The following is a 12,543-nucleotide window of genomic DNA, read 5'->3' on the forward strand; positions in this document are numbered from 1 at the left end:
AGGAGGAGGAGGAGGAGAAGGAGGAGGAGAGAGAGACATCAAAAAGTATAGGGGAGACAGCTGGGTGTGGTGGCGCATGCCTGTAATCCCAGAGCTTTGGGAGGCCAAGGCGGGAGCATCACTTGAGTCTAGGAGTTCGAGACCAGCCTGGGCAACAAAGCAAGACCCTGTCTCAATAAAAAAAAAATTTTTTTAAGATATAGGAGAGAAATAGAGAAAGGTTAAAACAGAAACCCAAGCAAGTGATTGGCACGAATTACATCTGCTGCCCACTGAAAGGAAACTTCTCGCAACCAAACCCTTCCGTATACAGATGGGGAAAGTGAGGCTCTCAGAGACAGAGAAACTTACTTCTCAAAGCGGTGGTGTGAGAACTTCTTTATTTATTTGTTTATTTTGAGACAGAGTCTCCCTCTGTCACCCCAGCTGGAGTGCAGTGGTGCAATCACAGCTCACTGGAGCCTCCACCTCTTGGGCTCAACTGATCCTCCCTCCTCAGCCTCCTGAGTAGCTGGGACCACAGGCGTGCACCACTATGCTTGGCTAATTTACTTCTACTTTTTACAGAGATGGGATCTCCCTATGTTGCCCAGGCTGGTCTTGAACTCCTGGGCACAAGGAATCCTCTCGTCTCAGCCTCCCAAAGTGCTGGGATTACAGGCGTGAGTAACCATGATCAGCTGTTTTGTTTCCTTTTTTTTTTTTTTTTGAGACGGAGTCTTGCTCTGTCGCCCAGGCTGGAGTACAGTGGTGCGATCTCGGCTCACTGCAAGCTCCGCCTCCCGGGTTCACGACATTCTCCTGCCTCAGCCTCCTGAGTAGCTGGGACTACAGGCGCCCGCCACCACAGCCAGCTAATTTTTGCATTTTTAGTAGACATGGGGTTTCACCGTGTTGGCCAGGCTGGTCTCGAACTCCTGACCTCAGGTGATCTGCTCACCTCGACCTCCCAAAGTGCTGGGATTACAGGTGTGAGCCACCGTGCCCGGCCATTGTTTTGCTTTCTGAGACAGGGGCTCACTCTTTCACCCAGGCTGGAGTGCAGTGGCACAATTGCAGCTTATTGCAGCTTATTGCAGCCTTGACTTCCCAGGCGCAGGTGATCCTCCCACCTCAGCCTCCCGGGTAGCTGGGACTACAGGCGTGCACTACCATGCCTGGGTAATTTTTTCTTTCTTTTTGTTTTTCTTTGTAAAGATGGGGTTTTGCTATATTGCCCAGGCTGGTCTCAAACTCCTGGGCTCAAGTGATCCTCCCACTTCAGCCTCCTGAGTAGCTGGGCACACACCAACATGCCCGGCTGGGGTTTGTATTCTTAACTTCCGCAATATATGTGAGATTAAGGCAGTCCACATGTGCACATAGTAAGTCAACAAAAACACCTTGAAAAGCGCTGGGTGTCAGGCCCTTTCTGAGCACAGGTGGCCTAGGGATGAACTAAAAATAAACACGACTAAGATTTATCAAGTGTTTAAAACGGGCCAGGCATTGTTCCAAGACTTTCCACGTAGTAACTCATCTATTTCTCTTAGCATATTTACAAAGGTGCCCATTCTTTAGAGATGAGGAATCTGAGTCGCTGTGGACTTAAGTCATTTGCTCAGGGTCACAGATGGATATGCAAATTAGAGCATCTGGGGTGTGGAAGACAGTGCACAGGGTCCTGACTGGGCTAGAAAGGCCCCGCGCCTGGCGTGGGTCATTTCCAAGCTGAATCCTAATGGAGGAGTAGGGCGGAGACTGTTGGGGGGAAAGTAGGCAGGTGCACCTGGTGGGGGAGACAGTCTAGGCAAAGGCCAAGAGGTGGGAGCCCGCCGGGCTGATTTTGTGAGAGCTGCAGGGGCTTGTGGGAGACGGAGAGGGGAAAGGTGTGAGAGCCTGAATGGAAGAGCGTGCTCCAGGGACGAGGGGCGTGAGGTCTAAGCCCCAGGCTGCTCTTGATGTGTGATCACCCACCAGGGAGGTGAGGGAGTCAGCTGGCCTTTCTCTCAGCACCCCCTGCTCTCACCCTCTGCCCCACGTCCCGCGTCCGTGCAGCAGTGGGACGCAGCACCCAGTACCTGGGGTGCAGAGGGAGATTTCAGGGGACAAAGTGGAGTGGGCTGGGGGCTGGAGAAAGGATCGGAGGCGTCTCCAGTGTCAGAGCTAGAGGCAGCGGTGAGGGAGGAAGGTGAGGGCCAGCGGGGCAGGGCTGAGAGCTGGGTTCCACTTCCTCCTCCTCCCCTTCCCGCCCTGGCCCCTGGCTTCACCAATGATCTGGGAAAGGGGAAATTCTTGAGTGTAAAGTCCAGCAGGTAGAAGGACCAGGCCTGGGACTCCTGGGTCCCCGGCAGTGTCTGGAGGCATGGCCGGGGCTGGCGGGGGCCTCGGGCTCTGGGGGAACCTGGTGCTGCTGGTAAGTGCTCCCCGCCCAGAGCTGGCTCCCAAGGCAGGGACTCCCAGGTCTGAGGGAGAAGGAGCTGGATCCTTGCACCTCGATCTTGAGGAAGTAGGTGCTGAAGATCCCCTGGAGAAGGCAGAGGGCTTCAGGCTTGGCAGAGACTGTAGGAGTCTTACACCCGGGCTCTTAGATACTGTCATGTCTGCTGCGGGGGACACCGGCTTCACCCGGGCTCTTAGATACTGTCATGTCTGCTGTGGAGGACACTGGCTTCAGGCGACACACAGCTGTGCTCACAGACAGGGAGCAGCCCCTCCTCCCTCAGACCCAGGAGTCCAGGCCCCCAGTCCCTCCTCCCTAAGACCCAGGAGTCCAGGCCCCCAGCCCTCCTCCCTCAGACTAGGAGTCCAGGCCCCCAGTCCCTCCTCCCTAAGACCCAGGAGTCCAGGCCCCCAGTCCCTCCTCCCTAAGACCCAGGAGTCCAGGCCCCCAGCCCCTCCTCCCTCAGACTAGGAGTCCAGGCCCCCAGTCCCTCCTCCCTAAGACCCAGGAGTCCAGGCCCCCAGCCCCTCCTCCCTCAGACTAGGAGTCCAGGCCCCCAACCTCTCTTCCCTCAGACCCAGGAGTCCAGGCCCCCAACCTCTCTCCCTCAGACCCAGAAGTCCAGGCCCCCAGCCCCTCCTCCCTCAGACCCAGAAGTCCAGGCCCCCAGCCCCTCCTCCCTCAGACCCAGGAGTTCAGGCCCCCAGCCCCTCCTCCCTCAGACCCAGGAGTCCAGGCCCCCAGCTCCTCCTCCCTCAGACTAAGAGCCCAGACCCCCAGCCCCTCCTCTCCAAGACCCAGGAGTCCAGGCCTCCAGCCCCTCCTCCCTCAGACTCAGGATTCCAGACCCCCAACCTCTCTTCCCTCAGACTCAGGAGTCCAGGGCCCCAGCCCTCCTCCCTCAGACCCAGGAGTCCAGGCCCTCCACCCTCCTCCCTCAGACCCAGGCCCCCAGGCCCTCTTCCCTCAGACTCAGGAGTCCAGGGCCCCAGCCCTCCTCCCTCAGACCCAGGCCCCCAGCCCCTCCTCCCTCAGACCCAGGCCCCCAGCCCCTCCTCCCTCAGGCCAAGGTTCCTGATCCCCAACCTTGGTTTTTTTGTCTCTTCCCAATCTGTTCATTGCTCTCTGCCCTCGGTTTTCCAAGGCCGTATATTTCGGGAAATGAAATCATTAATTTTATCTCTCGGCCTTATTGGGTGGAGCCAACCCCAGCTCCCCAAGCTCCACTCCTGCCATGCTCCCCCTCTCTCTTCGACCCAGGAAAGACGGTTGGGGTGACCTTCGTGACAGCCCAGCCTAACGCCTGCCCCTCCTTCCCATGCAAGGGTGACTCATGGGGCGGGGGACCAGCCGCTCCTCCCAGCCCCGAGGCCTCACTGGGCGGAGGAGTGGTTGAGAGGCTGACGCCATTCTCTCTGGGTTCCCTCCAGGGCCTGTGCAGCTGGACAGGGGCCAGGGCGGCCGGTGAGTGACCCCTGCCTGAACTCACTGCCCACTCGAAGAGGTGGGACCACAAGTGCCGTGAGCCTCTGGGGGGTCCCCGTGGGGTCCAGTGGTCCATAGTAGGGGCTTATGAGCGCTGTTGTTTCTGGGACATGAGCACAGGGGGTTGGGAGGGATTGTACTGACCTGGTTCCCTTTTCACCGGACCCTCCTTCCCAATTCTCAGCCCCCAACCCAGTGAGGAACCTGACAGTGGAGGCTCAGACCACCAGCTCCATCTCCCTGAGATGGGAGGTCCCCGATGGCCCAGACCCACAGAACTGCACCTACTGGGTTCAGTGCACTGGAGATGGTGGCAGAACAGAGACTCGAACCACGAGAGACACCAGAGTCACCGTGGATGGGCTTGGACCCGGGTCACTGTATATCTGTTCTGTGTGGGTGGAGAAAGACGGAGTAAATAGCTCTGCGGAGAATGTCACTAGTGCCACAGGTAAGAGGCAGCCACTGTCTTATGTTTATTTCTTTTATAAGGACAGTGGTAGGGAGTGGTTGAGAGCTGACAAAATGCAACAGGTTCTTTAGTCCAATAGAAACACAGTGGAAGCCACACATGAGAATTTCAATTTTCTATCAGCCACATAAAAATAAGTAAAAAGAAACTGGTCAGCCTGTCTCTACAAAAAAATTAAAAAATTAGCTGTGGTGGCGTGTACATGTGGTTCCATCTACTCGGGAGGCCGAGGTGAGAGGATCGCTTGAGCCCGGGAGGCAGAGGTTGCAGTGAGCTCTGATTGGACACTGCACTCCAGCCTGGGCAACAGAGAGAAACCCTGTCCCAAAAAAAAAAAAAAAAAAAAAGAAAAAAAACAAACAAACTAAATTACTATGAGACATTTTATGTAGTCCATCAGATACAATTTTTTTTTTTGAGACAGAGTCTTGCTCTGTCGCCCAGGTTGGAGTGCAGTGGCACGATCTTGACTCACTGCAAGCTCTGCCTCCCGGGTTCAAGCGATTCTCCTGCCTCAGCCTCCCATGTAGCTGGGACTACAGGCATACGCCACCACGCCTGGCTAACTTTTGTATTTTTTGTAGAGACGGGGTTTCGCCATGTTGGCCAGGCTGGTCTCGAACTCCTGACCTCAGGTGATCTGCCTGCCTCGGCCTCCCAAAGTGCTGGGATTACAGGCGTGAGCCACCACACCCGGCAGATACAAAATATTTTCATTTTGACATGTAATCAATATAAAAAGGATCATTAAATATATACACCGAGTATATACTCACACAAAAAAAATATATATAAAGTATCAATGAGACAGTTGACATTCTTAATTTCATACCAACTCTTCAAAAGCCGGTGTGGATCTTACACTAACGGCTCATCTCATTTCACAAAAGCCACTTCACGGTGCTCAACATTCACGTGGAACTCGTGGCTGCCATACTGGACAGTGCAGAGCTGGGCCTCCCTGCCCCCACCTGCCGGATCCAATGGTTAAGGATGGGATGGAAAGTTTGAGGGCCAGAAACTACAACTGATTTTCCCTCCTGTACTGGTTTTCAGCTCCCAACCCAGTGAGGAACCTGACAGTGGAGGCTCAGACCAACAGCTCCATCGCCCTGACCTGGGAGGTCCCCGATGGCCCAGACCCACAGAACTCCACCTACTGGGTTCAGTGCACTGGAGATGGCAGAACAGAGACTCGAACCACGAGAGACACCAGAGTCACCGTGGATGGGCTTGGACCCGGGTCATTGTATATGTTTTCTGTGTGGGTGGAGAAAGACGGAGTAAATAGCTCTGCGGAGAATGTCACTAGTGCCACAGGTAAGAGGCAGCCACTGTCTTATGTTTATTTCTTTTATAAGGACAGTGGTAGGGGGTGGTTGAGAGCTGACAAAATGCAACAAACAGGTTCTTTAGTCCAATAGAAACACAGTGGAAGCCACACATGAGAATTTCAATTTTCTATCAGCCACATAAAAATAAGTAAAAAGAAACTGGTCAGCCTGTCTCTACAAAAAAATTAAAAAATTAGCTGTGGTGGCGTGTACATGTGGTTCCATCTACTCGGGAGGCCGAGGTGAGAGGATCGCTTGAGCCCGGGAGGCAGAGGTTGCAGTGAGCTCTGATTGGACCACTGCACTCCAGCCTGGGCAACAGAGAGAAACCCTGTCTCAAAACAAAACAAAAAAAGAAACAAACAAACAAATAAACTAAATTACTATGAGATATTTTATGTAGCCCATCAGATACAATTTTTTTTTTGTTTTTTGAGACAGAGTCTCGCTCTGTTGCCCAGGCTGGAGTGCAGTGGCACGATCTCGGCTCACTACAAGCTCTGCCTCCCGGGTTCACACCATCCTCCTGCCTCAGCCTCCTGAGTAGCTGGGACTACAGGTGCACACCACCACGCCCGGCTAATTTTTTGTATTTTTAGTAGAGACGGGGTTTCACCATATTGGCCAGGATGGTCATGATCTCCTGACCTTGTGATCCACCCGCCTCGGCCTCCCAAAGTGCTGGGATTACAGGCATAAGCCACCGCGCCCAGTCCATTTTTTTTTTTTTTTTTTGAGACGGAGTCTCTGTCTCCCAGGCTGAAATGTAGTGGCACGGTCTTGACTCACTACAACCTCCGCCTCCTGGGTTCAAGTGATTCTCCTGCCTCAGCCTCCCGAGTAGCTGGGACTACAGGCGTACGCCACCACACCCGGCTAACTTTTGTATTTTTAGTAGAGACGGGTTTTGCCATGTTGGCCAGGCTGGTCTCGAACTCCTGATCTCAGGTGATCTGCCTGCCTCAGCCTCCCAAAGTGCTGGGATTATAGGTGTGAGCCACCACAACTGGCAGATACAAAATATTATCGTTTTGACATGTAATCAATATAAAGAAAGGATCATTAAATATATACACTGAGTATATACCCACAAAATATATATATGTGTATGTATATATATATGTGTATGTGTATATATATGTGTGTGTATATATATATATATATATAAAGTATCAATGAGATAGTTGACATTCTTAATTTCATACCAACTCTTCAAAAGCCGGTGTGGATCTTACACTAACGGCTCATCTCATTTCACAAAAGCCGCTTCACGGTGCTCAACATTCACGTGGAACTCGTGGCTGCCATACTGGACAGTGCAGAGCTGGGCCTCCCTGCCCCCACCTGCTGGATCCAATGGTTAAGGAAGGGATGGAAAGTTCGAGGGCCAGAAACTACAACTGATTTTCCCTCCTGTACTGGTTTTCAGCTCCCAACCCAGTGAGGAACCTGAGAGTGGAGGCTCAGACCAACAGCTCCATCTCCCTGAGCTGGGAGGCCCCCGATGGCCCAGACCCACAGAACTCCACCTACTGGGTTGAGTACACTGGAGATGGTGACAGAATGGAGACTCGAAGCACAGCAGACACCAACATCACTGTGGATGGACTTGAACCCGGGTCTTTGTATGTGTTTTCCGTGTGGGTGTGGAAGAATGGAATGAACAGCTCCCGGGAGACTCGAAATGCCTCCACAGGTGAGAGGCAGTTGCCATGTGTTTTGCTCTTGTTTAAGGGACAGTAGGCAGGAGAACGTGGCCGATTGTCTAGTCCACAGTCCCTCTGGGCCATATTGAGCCAGGTACTCATGTCCACATCCTGGGGCAGTCTCAGCTCAGAGAGGAAGAAAGCATGAATGTCCATGGTACCTCCAGCTGCTAAGTTGGGGCCGGTCTGTGTCTAGGACTCTCTAGAATGTGGACCATAATGCCAAGGGGCATCTTCCTGCACCAACAGGAACGTGCAGGGGCCAAGACATGTTACCTGAGCTTTCAAGGAATTACATACTGTGAGTGGGGACACTCTGATCCTCTGACTCTTCTTCTAGTTCCCAACTGTGTCACATACTGAGGATGGAAACTCAGATCATCAGCTCTATGATCCTGATGTGGACAGCTTCCTGTGTCTACACCTCCATTGTCCAATATGGTAGCCACGAGCCACACGTGGCTATTAAATTTCAACTCATTCAAGTTGCATGAAACTGCAAATTCAGTTTCATATTTCATATATTTGAAAGCCCTGTTGAAGGGCTTCCATTTCCTTCTCTGTTCTCCTACCATATTGGAAGGTGGGAAAGCATTTCCATCATTGCAGAAGCTCAGCTAGAAAGCGCTGGCTCAGGTCTTTGCTACCCAAAGTGTGGTCCATGTGTGGGCAGCATCCGTGTCTCTGAGAGCTGATGGAAATACATTGGCAAGTGACACTGGTGGGGAAAAAAAGGGTGGGGGGTAGTGCAGACTCTCAGCTCCATCCTAGCCCTGCTGAGTGAGAACGTGCATTTCACAAGGTCCCCTGTGAGATGTGTGCACACAGTAAAGAATGAGAAGCACTGGTCTAGGCCATACTCTCTGGCACCAGCTGTTGAGGGAGAACGAGGAACTTTGATGATCAAAAATGCCCACTTGACCAGGCATGTTGCCTCACGCCTGTAGTCCCAGCACTTTGGGAGGCCGAGGTGGGAGGATCACTTGAGGTCAGGAGTTCGAGACCAGCCTGGCCAACATGGTGAAAAAATATAAAAATTAGCTGGGTGTGGTGGTGCACACCGGTAGTCCCACCTACTCGGGAGGCTGAGGCAGGAGAATCGCTTGAACCTGGGTGGCGGAGGTTGTGGTGAGCCGAGATCGTGCCACTGCACTCCAGCCTGGACGACAGACCAAGACTCTGTCTCGAAAAAAACAAACAAAAACCTCACTGGCTGCCCCCATTGTGTTCTGTAGTCCTGCTTATATTAGATCTTTCTTCCTAATTTCTCAGCCCCCAACCCAGTGAGGAACCTGACAGTGGAGGCTCAGACCACCAGCTCCATCTCCCTGAGCTGGGAGGCCCCCGATGGCCCAGACTCACAGAACTGCACCTACTGGGTTCAGTGCACTGGAGATGGTGGCAGAACAGAGACTCGAACCACGAGAGACACCAGAGTCACCGTGGATGGGCTTGGACCCGGGTCATTGTATACGTTTTCTGTGTGGGTGGAGAAAGACGGAGTAAATAGCTCTGCGGAGAATGTCACTGGTGCCACAGGTAAGAGGCAGCCGCTGTCTTATGTTTATTTCTTTTATAAGGACAGTGGTAGGGGGTGGTTGAGAGCTGACAAAATGCAACAGATTCTTTAGTCCAATAGAAACACAGTGGAAGCCACACATGAGAATTTCAATTTTCTATCAGCCACATAAAAATAAGTAAAAAGAAACTGGTCAGCCTGTCTCTACAAAAAAATTAAAAAATTAGCTGTGGTGGCGTGTACATGTGGTTCCATCTACTCGGGAGGCCGAGGTGAGAGGATCGCTTGAGCCCGGGAGGCAGAGGTTGCAGTGAGCTCTGATTGGACCACTGCACTCCAGCCTGGGCAACAGAGAGAAACCCTGTCTCAAAACAAAACAAAAAAAGAAACGAACAAACAAATAAACTAAATTACTATGAGATATTTTATGTAGCCCATCAGATACAATATTTTTTTGTTTTTTGAGACAGAGTCTTGCTCTGTCGCCCAGCCTAGAGTGCAGTGGTGCGATCTCGGCTCACTGCAAGCTCTGCCTCCCAGGTTCATGCCATCCTCCTGCCTCAGCCTCCTGAGTAGCTGGGACTACAGGTGCACACCACCACGCCCGGCTAATTTTTTGTATTTTTAGTAGAGATGGGGTTTCACCATGTTGGCCAGGATGGTCTCGATCTCCTGACCTTGTGAACCACCCGCCTCGGCCTCCCAAAGTGCTGGGATTACAGGCATAAGCCACCGCGCCCAGTCCATTTTTTTTTTTTTTTTTTTTGAGACAGAGTCTCTGTCTCCCAGGCTGAAATGTAGTGGCACTATCTTGACTCACTGCAACCTCCGCCTCCTGGGTTCAAGTGATTCTCCTGCCTCAGCCTCCCGAGTAGCTGGGACTACAGGCATACGCCACCACACCCGGCTAACTTTTGTATTTTTAGTAGAGACGGGTTTTGCCACGTTGGCCAGGCTGGTCTCGAAATCCTGATCTCAGGTGATCCACCTGCCTTAGCCTCCCAAAGTGCTGGGATTACAGATGTGAGCCACCGCACCTGGCAGATACAAAATATTATCATTTTGACATGTAATCAATATAAGGAAAGGATCATTAAATATATACACTGAGTATATACCCACAAAATATATATATATGTGTATGTATATATATATATGTGTATGTGTATATATATATGTGTGTGTATATATATATATATATATATGAGGGATCAATGAGACAGTTGACATTCTTAATTTCATACCAACTCTTCAAAAGCCGGTGTGGATCTTACACTAACGGCTCATCTCATTTCACAAAAGCCGCTTCACGGTGCTCAACATTCACGTGGAACTCGTGGCTGCCATACTGGACAGTGCAGAGCTGGGCCTCCCTGCCCCCACCTGCTGGATGCAATGATTAAGGAAGGGCTGGAAAGTTCGAGGGCCAGAAACAACAACTGATTTTCCCTCCTGTACTGGTTTTCAGCTCCCAACCCAGTGAGGAACCTGAGAGTGGAGGCTCAGACCAACAGCTCCATCGCCCTGACCTGGGAGGCCCGCGATGGCCCAGACCCACAGAACTCCACCTACTGGGTTGAGTACACTGGAGATGGTGACAGAATGGAGACTCGAAGCACAGCAGACACCAACATCACTGTGGATGGACTTGAACCCGGGTCTTTGTATGCGTTTTCCGTGTGGGTGTGGAAGAATGGAATGAACAGCTCCCGGGAGACTCGAAATGCCTCCACAGGTGAGAGGCAGTTGCCATGTGTTTTGCTCTTACTTGTTTAAGGGACAGTAGGCAGGAGAACGTGGCCGATTGTCTAGTCCACAGTCCCTCTGGGCCATATTGAGCCAGGTACTCATGTCCACATCCTGGGGCAGTCTCAGCTCAGAGATGAAGAAAGCATGAATGTCCATGGTACCTCCAGCTGCTAAGTTGGGGCTGGTCTGTGTCTAGGACTCTCTAGAATGTGGACCATAATGCCAAGGGGCATCTTCCTGCACCAACAGGAACGTGCAGGGGCCAAGACATGTTACCTGAGCTTTCAAGGAATTAGATACTGTGAGTGGGGACACTCTGACCCTCTGACTCTTCTTCTAGTTCCCAACTGTGTCACATACTGAGGATGGAAACTCAGATCATCAGCTCTATGACCCTGATGTGGACAGCTTCCTGTGTCTATACCTCCATTGTCCAATATGGTAGCCACTAGCCACACGTGGCTATTAAATTTCAACTCATTCAAGTTGCATGAAACTGCAAAATCAGTTTCATATTTCAAGTGCTCAACAGGCCTTTTGAGGGGCTCCCAGTCCCTGCTTCGTCCTCCACGGTGCTAATGCCTACCATATTGGAAAGTGAGAGACCGTCTTCATCACCACACAAAGCTCCCCTGAGTCTCTCTTATTTTTTTCCTTTTTTTAGAGCTGGAGTCTCGCTTTGTCATCCAGGCTGGAGTGCAGTGGCAGGATCATAGCTCACTGCAGCCTCAAATTCCTGGGCTGAAGTGATCCGCCCACCTCAGCCTCCCAAGTAGCAGGGACTACAGGCGTGGGCCACCACGCCTGACTAATTTATTTTTTTTAGAGATGAGGTCTTGCTGTGTGGTCCAGGCTGGTCTCTAACTCCTGGCCTCAAGCAATCTCCCTACCTCAGCCCCCCAACTTGCTGAGATTACAGGCATGTAAGCCCACATGAAATGTGAAACTGTGCTGGGTCATTGGGCCTCTCTTAGGCAGTAACCCCAGGCATAAAGGCTTCACCTTTATGACCTAATCTTCAAGGGCCCTATCTCTTAATACTATTCCATTGGAGATTTTTTTGTTTGTTTTGAGATGGAGTCTCGCTCTGTCACCCAGGCTGGAGTACAGTGGCGTGATCTCGGCTCACTGCAAGCTCTGCCTCCCGAGTTGACACCATTCTCCTGCCTCAGCCTCCCGCATAGCTGGGACTACAGGTGCCCGCCACCATGCCCAGCTAATTTTTTGTGTTTTTAGTCGAGACATGTTTCACCATATTAGCCAGGATGGTCTCAATCTCCTGACCTCGTGATCCACCCGCCTCGGCCTCCCAACGAGCTGGGATTACAGGCGTGAGCCACCGTGCCCGGCCTCCATTGGAGATTAGGTTTCAGCATACGAATTTGTGGGAGGGGACACACATATGGAGGCTATAGTACTACTCAAATGATGACCCACGTGTGAGCAGCATCAGTGTTCAGGGGAGCTGACTGGAAATGAGAGATGTCAGCTCCACCCCAGACCTACTGCTCAGAACCCGCATTTAACAAGACCCCCTGTGAGATGTGCACACATTAAAGTTTTTTCTTTTTCTTTTTTTTTTTTTTTTTGAGACTGAGTCTCACTCTGTTGCCCAGGCTGGAGTGCAGTGGTGCAATCTCGGCTCACTGCAAGCTCCGCCTCCCAGGTTCAAGTGATTCTCGGGCCTCCGCTTCCTGAGTAGCTGGAATTACAGGCACACGTCACACCACGCCCAGCTAACTTTTGTATTTTTAGTAGAGACAGGGTTTCTACTAAACCCCATTGATCATGTTGCCCAGGCTGGTCTTGAACTCCTGACCTCAGGTGATCCACTTGCCTCAGCCTCCCAAAGTGCT

General features: G+C 51.8%; 1 protein-coding gene across 1 annotated transcript in view; it reads left to right on the forward strand.

Moving 5' to 3' along the window:
• The first annotated feature begins 2,344 nt into the window (after positions 1–2,344).
• PTPRH (protein tyrosine phosphatase receptor type H) overlaps positions 2,345–12,543 on the forward strand; it is a 30,023-nt gene continuing 19,824 nt past the window's right edge. Inside the window, exons 1-5 of the mRNA XM_030821808.1 lie at positions 2,345–2,395; positions 3,853–3,886; positions 4,092–4,358; positions 7,143–7,409; positions 10,407–10,673. Of these exons, the coding sequence (XP_030677668.1) occupies positions 2,345–2,395; positions 3,853–3,886; positions 4,092–4,358; positions 7,143–7,409; positions 10,407–10,673 (886 nt within the window). The remainder of the gene's footprint in view (positions 2,396–3,852; positions 3,887–4,091; positions 4,359–7,142; positions 7,410–10,406; positions 10,674–12,543) is intronic.

Source organism: Nomascus leucogenys, chromosome 10 (genome assembly GCF_006542625.1).
Source record: "Nomascus leucogenys isolate Asia chromosome 10, Asia_NLE_v1, whole genome shotgun sequence".
Classification (NCBI taxonomy): Eukaryota; Metazoa; Chordata; class Mammalia; order Primates; family Hylobatidae; genus Nomascus; species Nomascus leucogenys.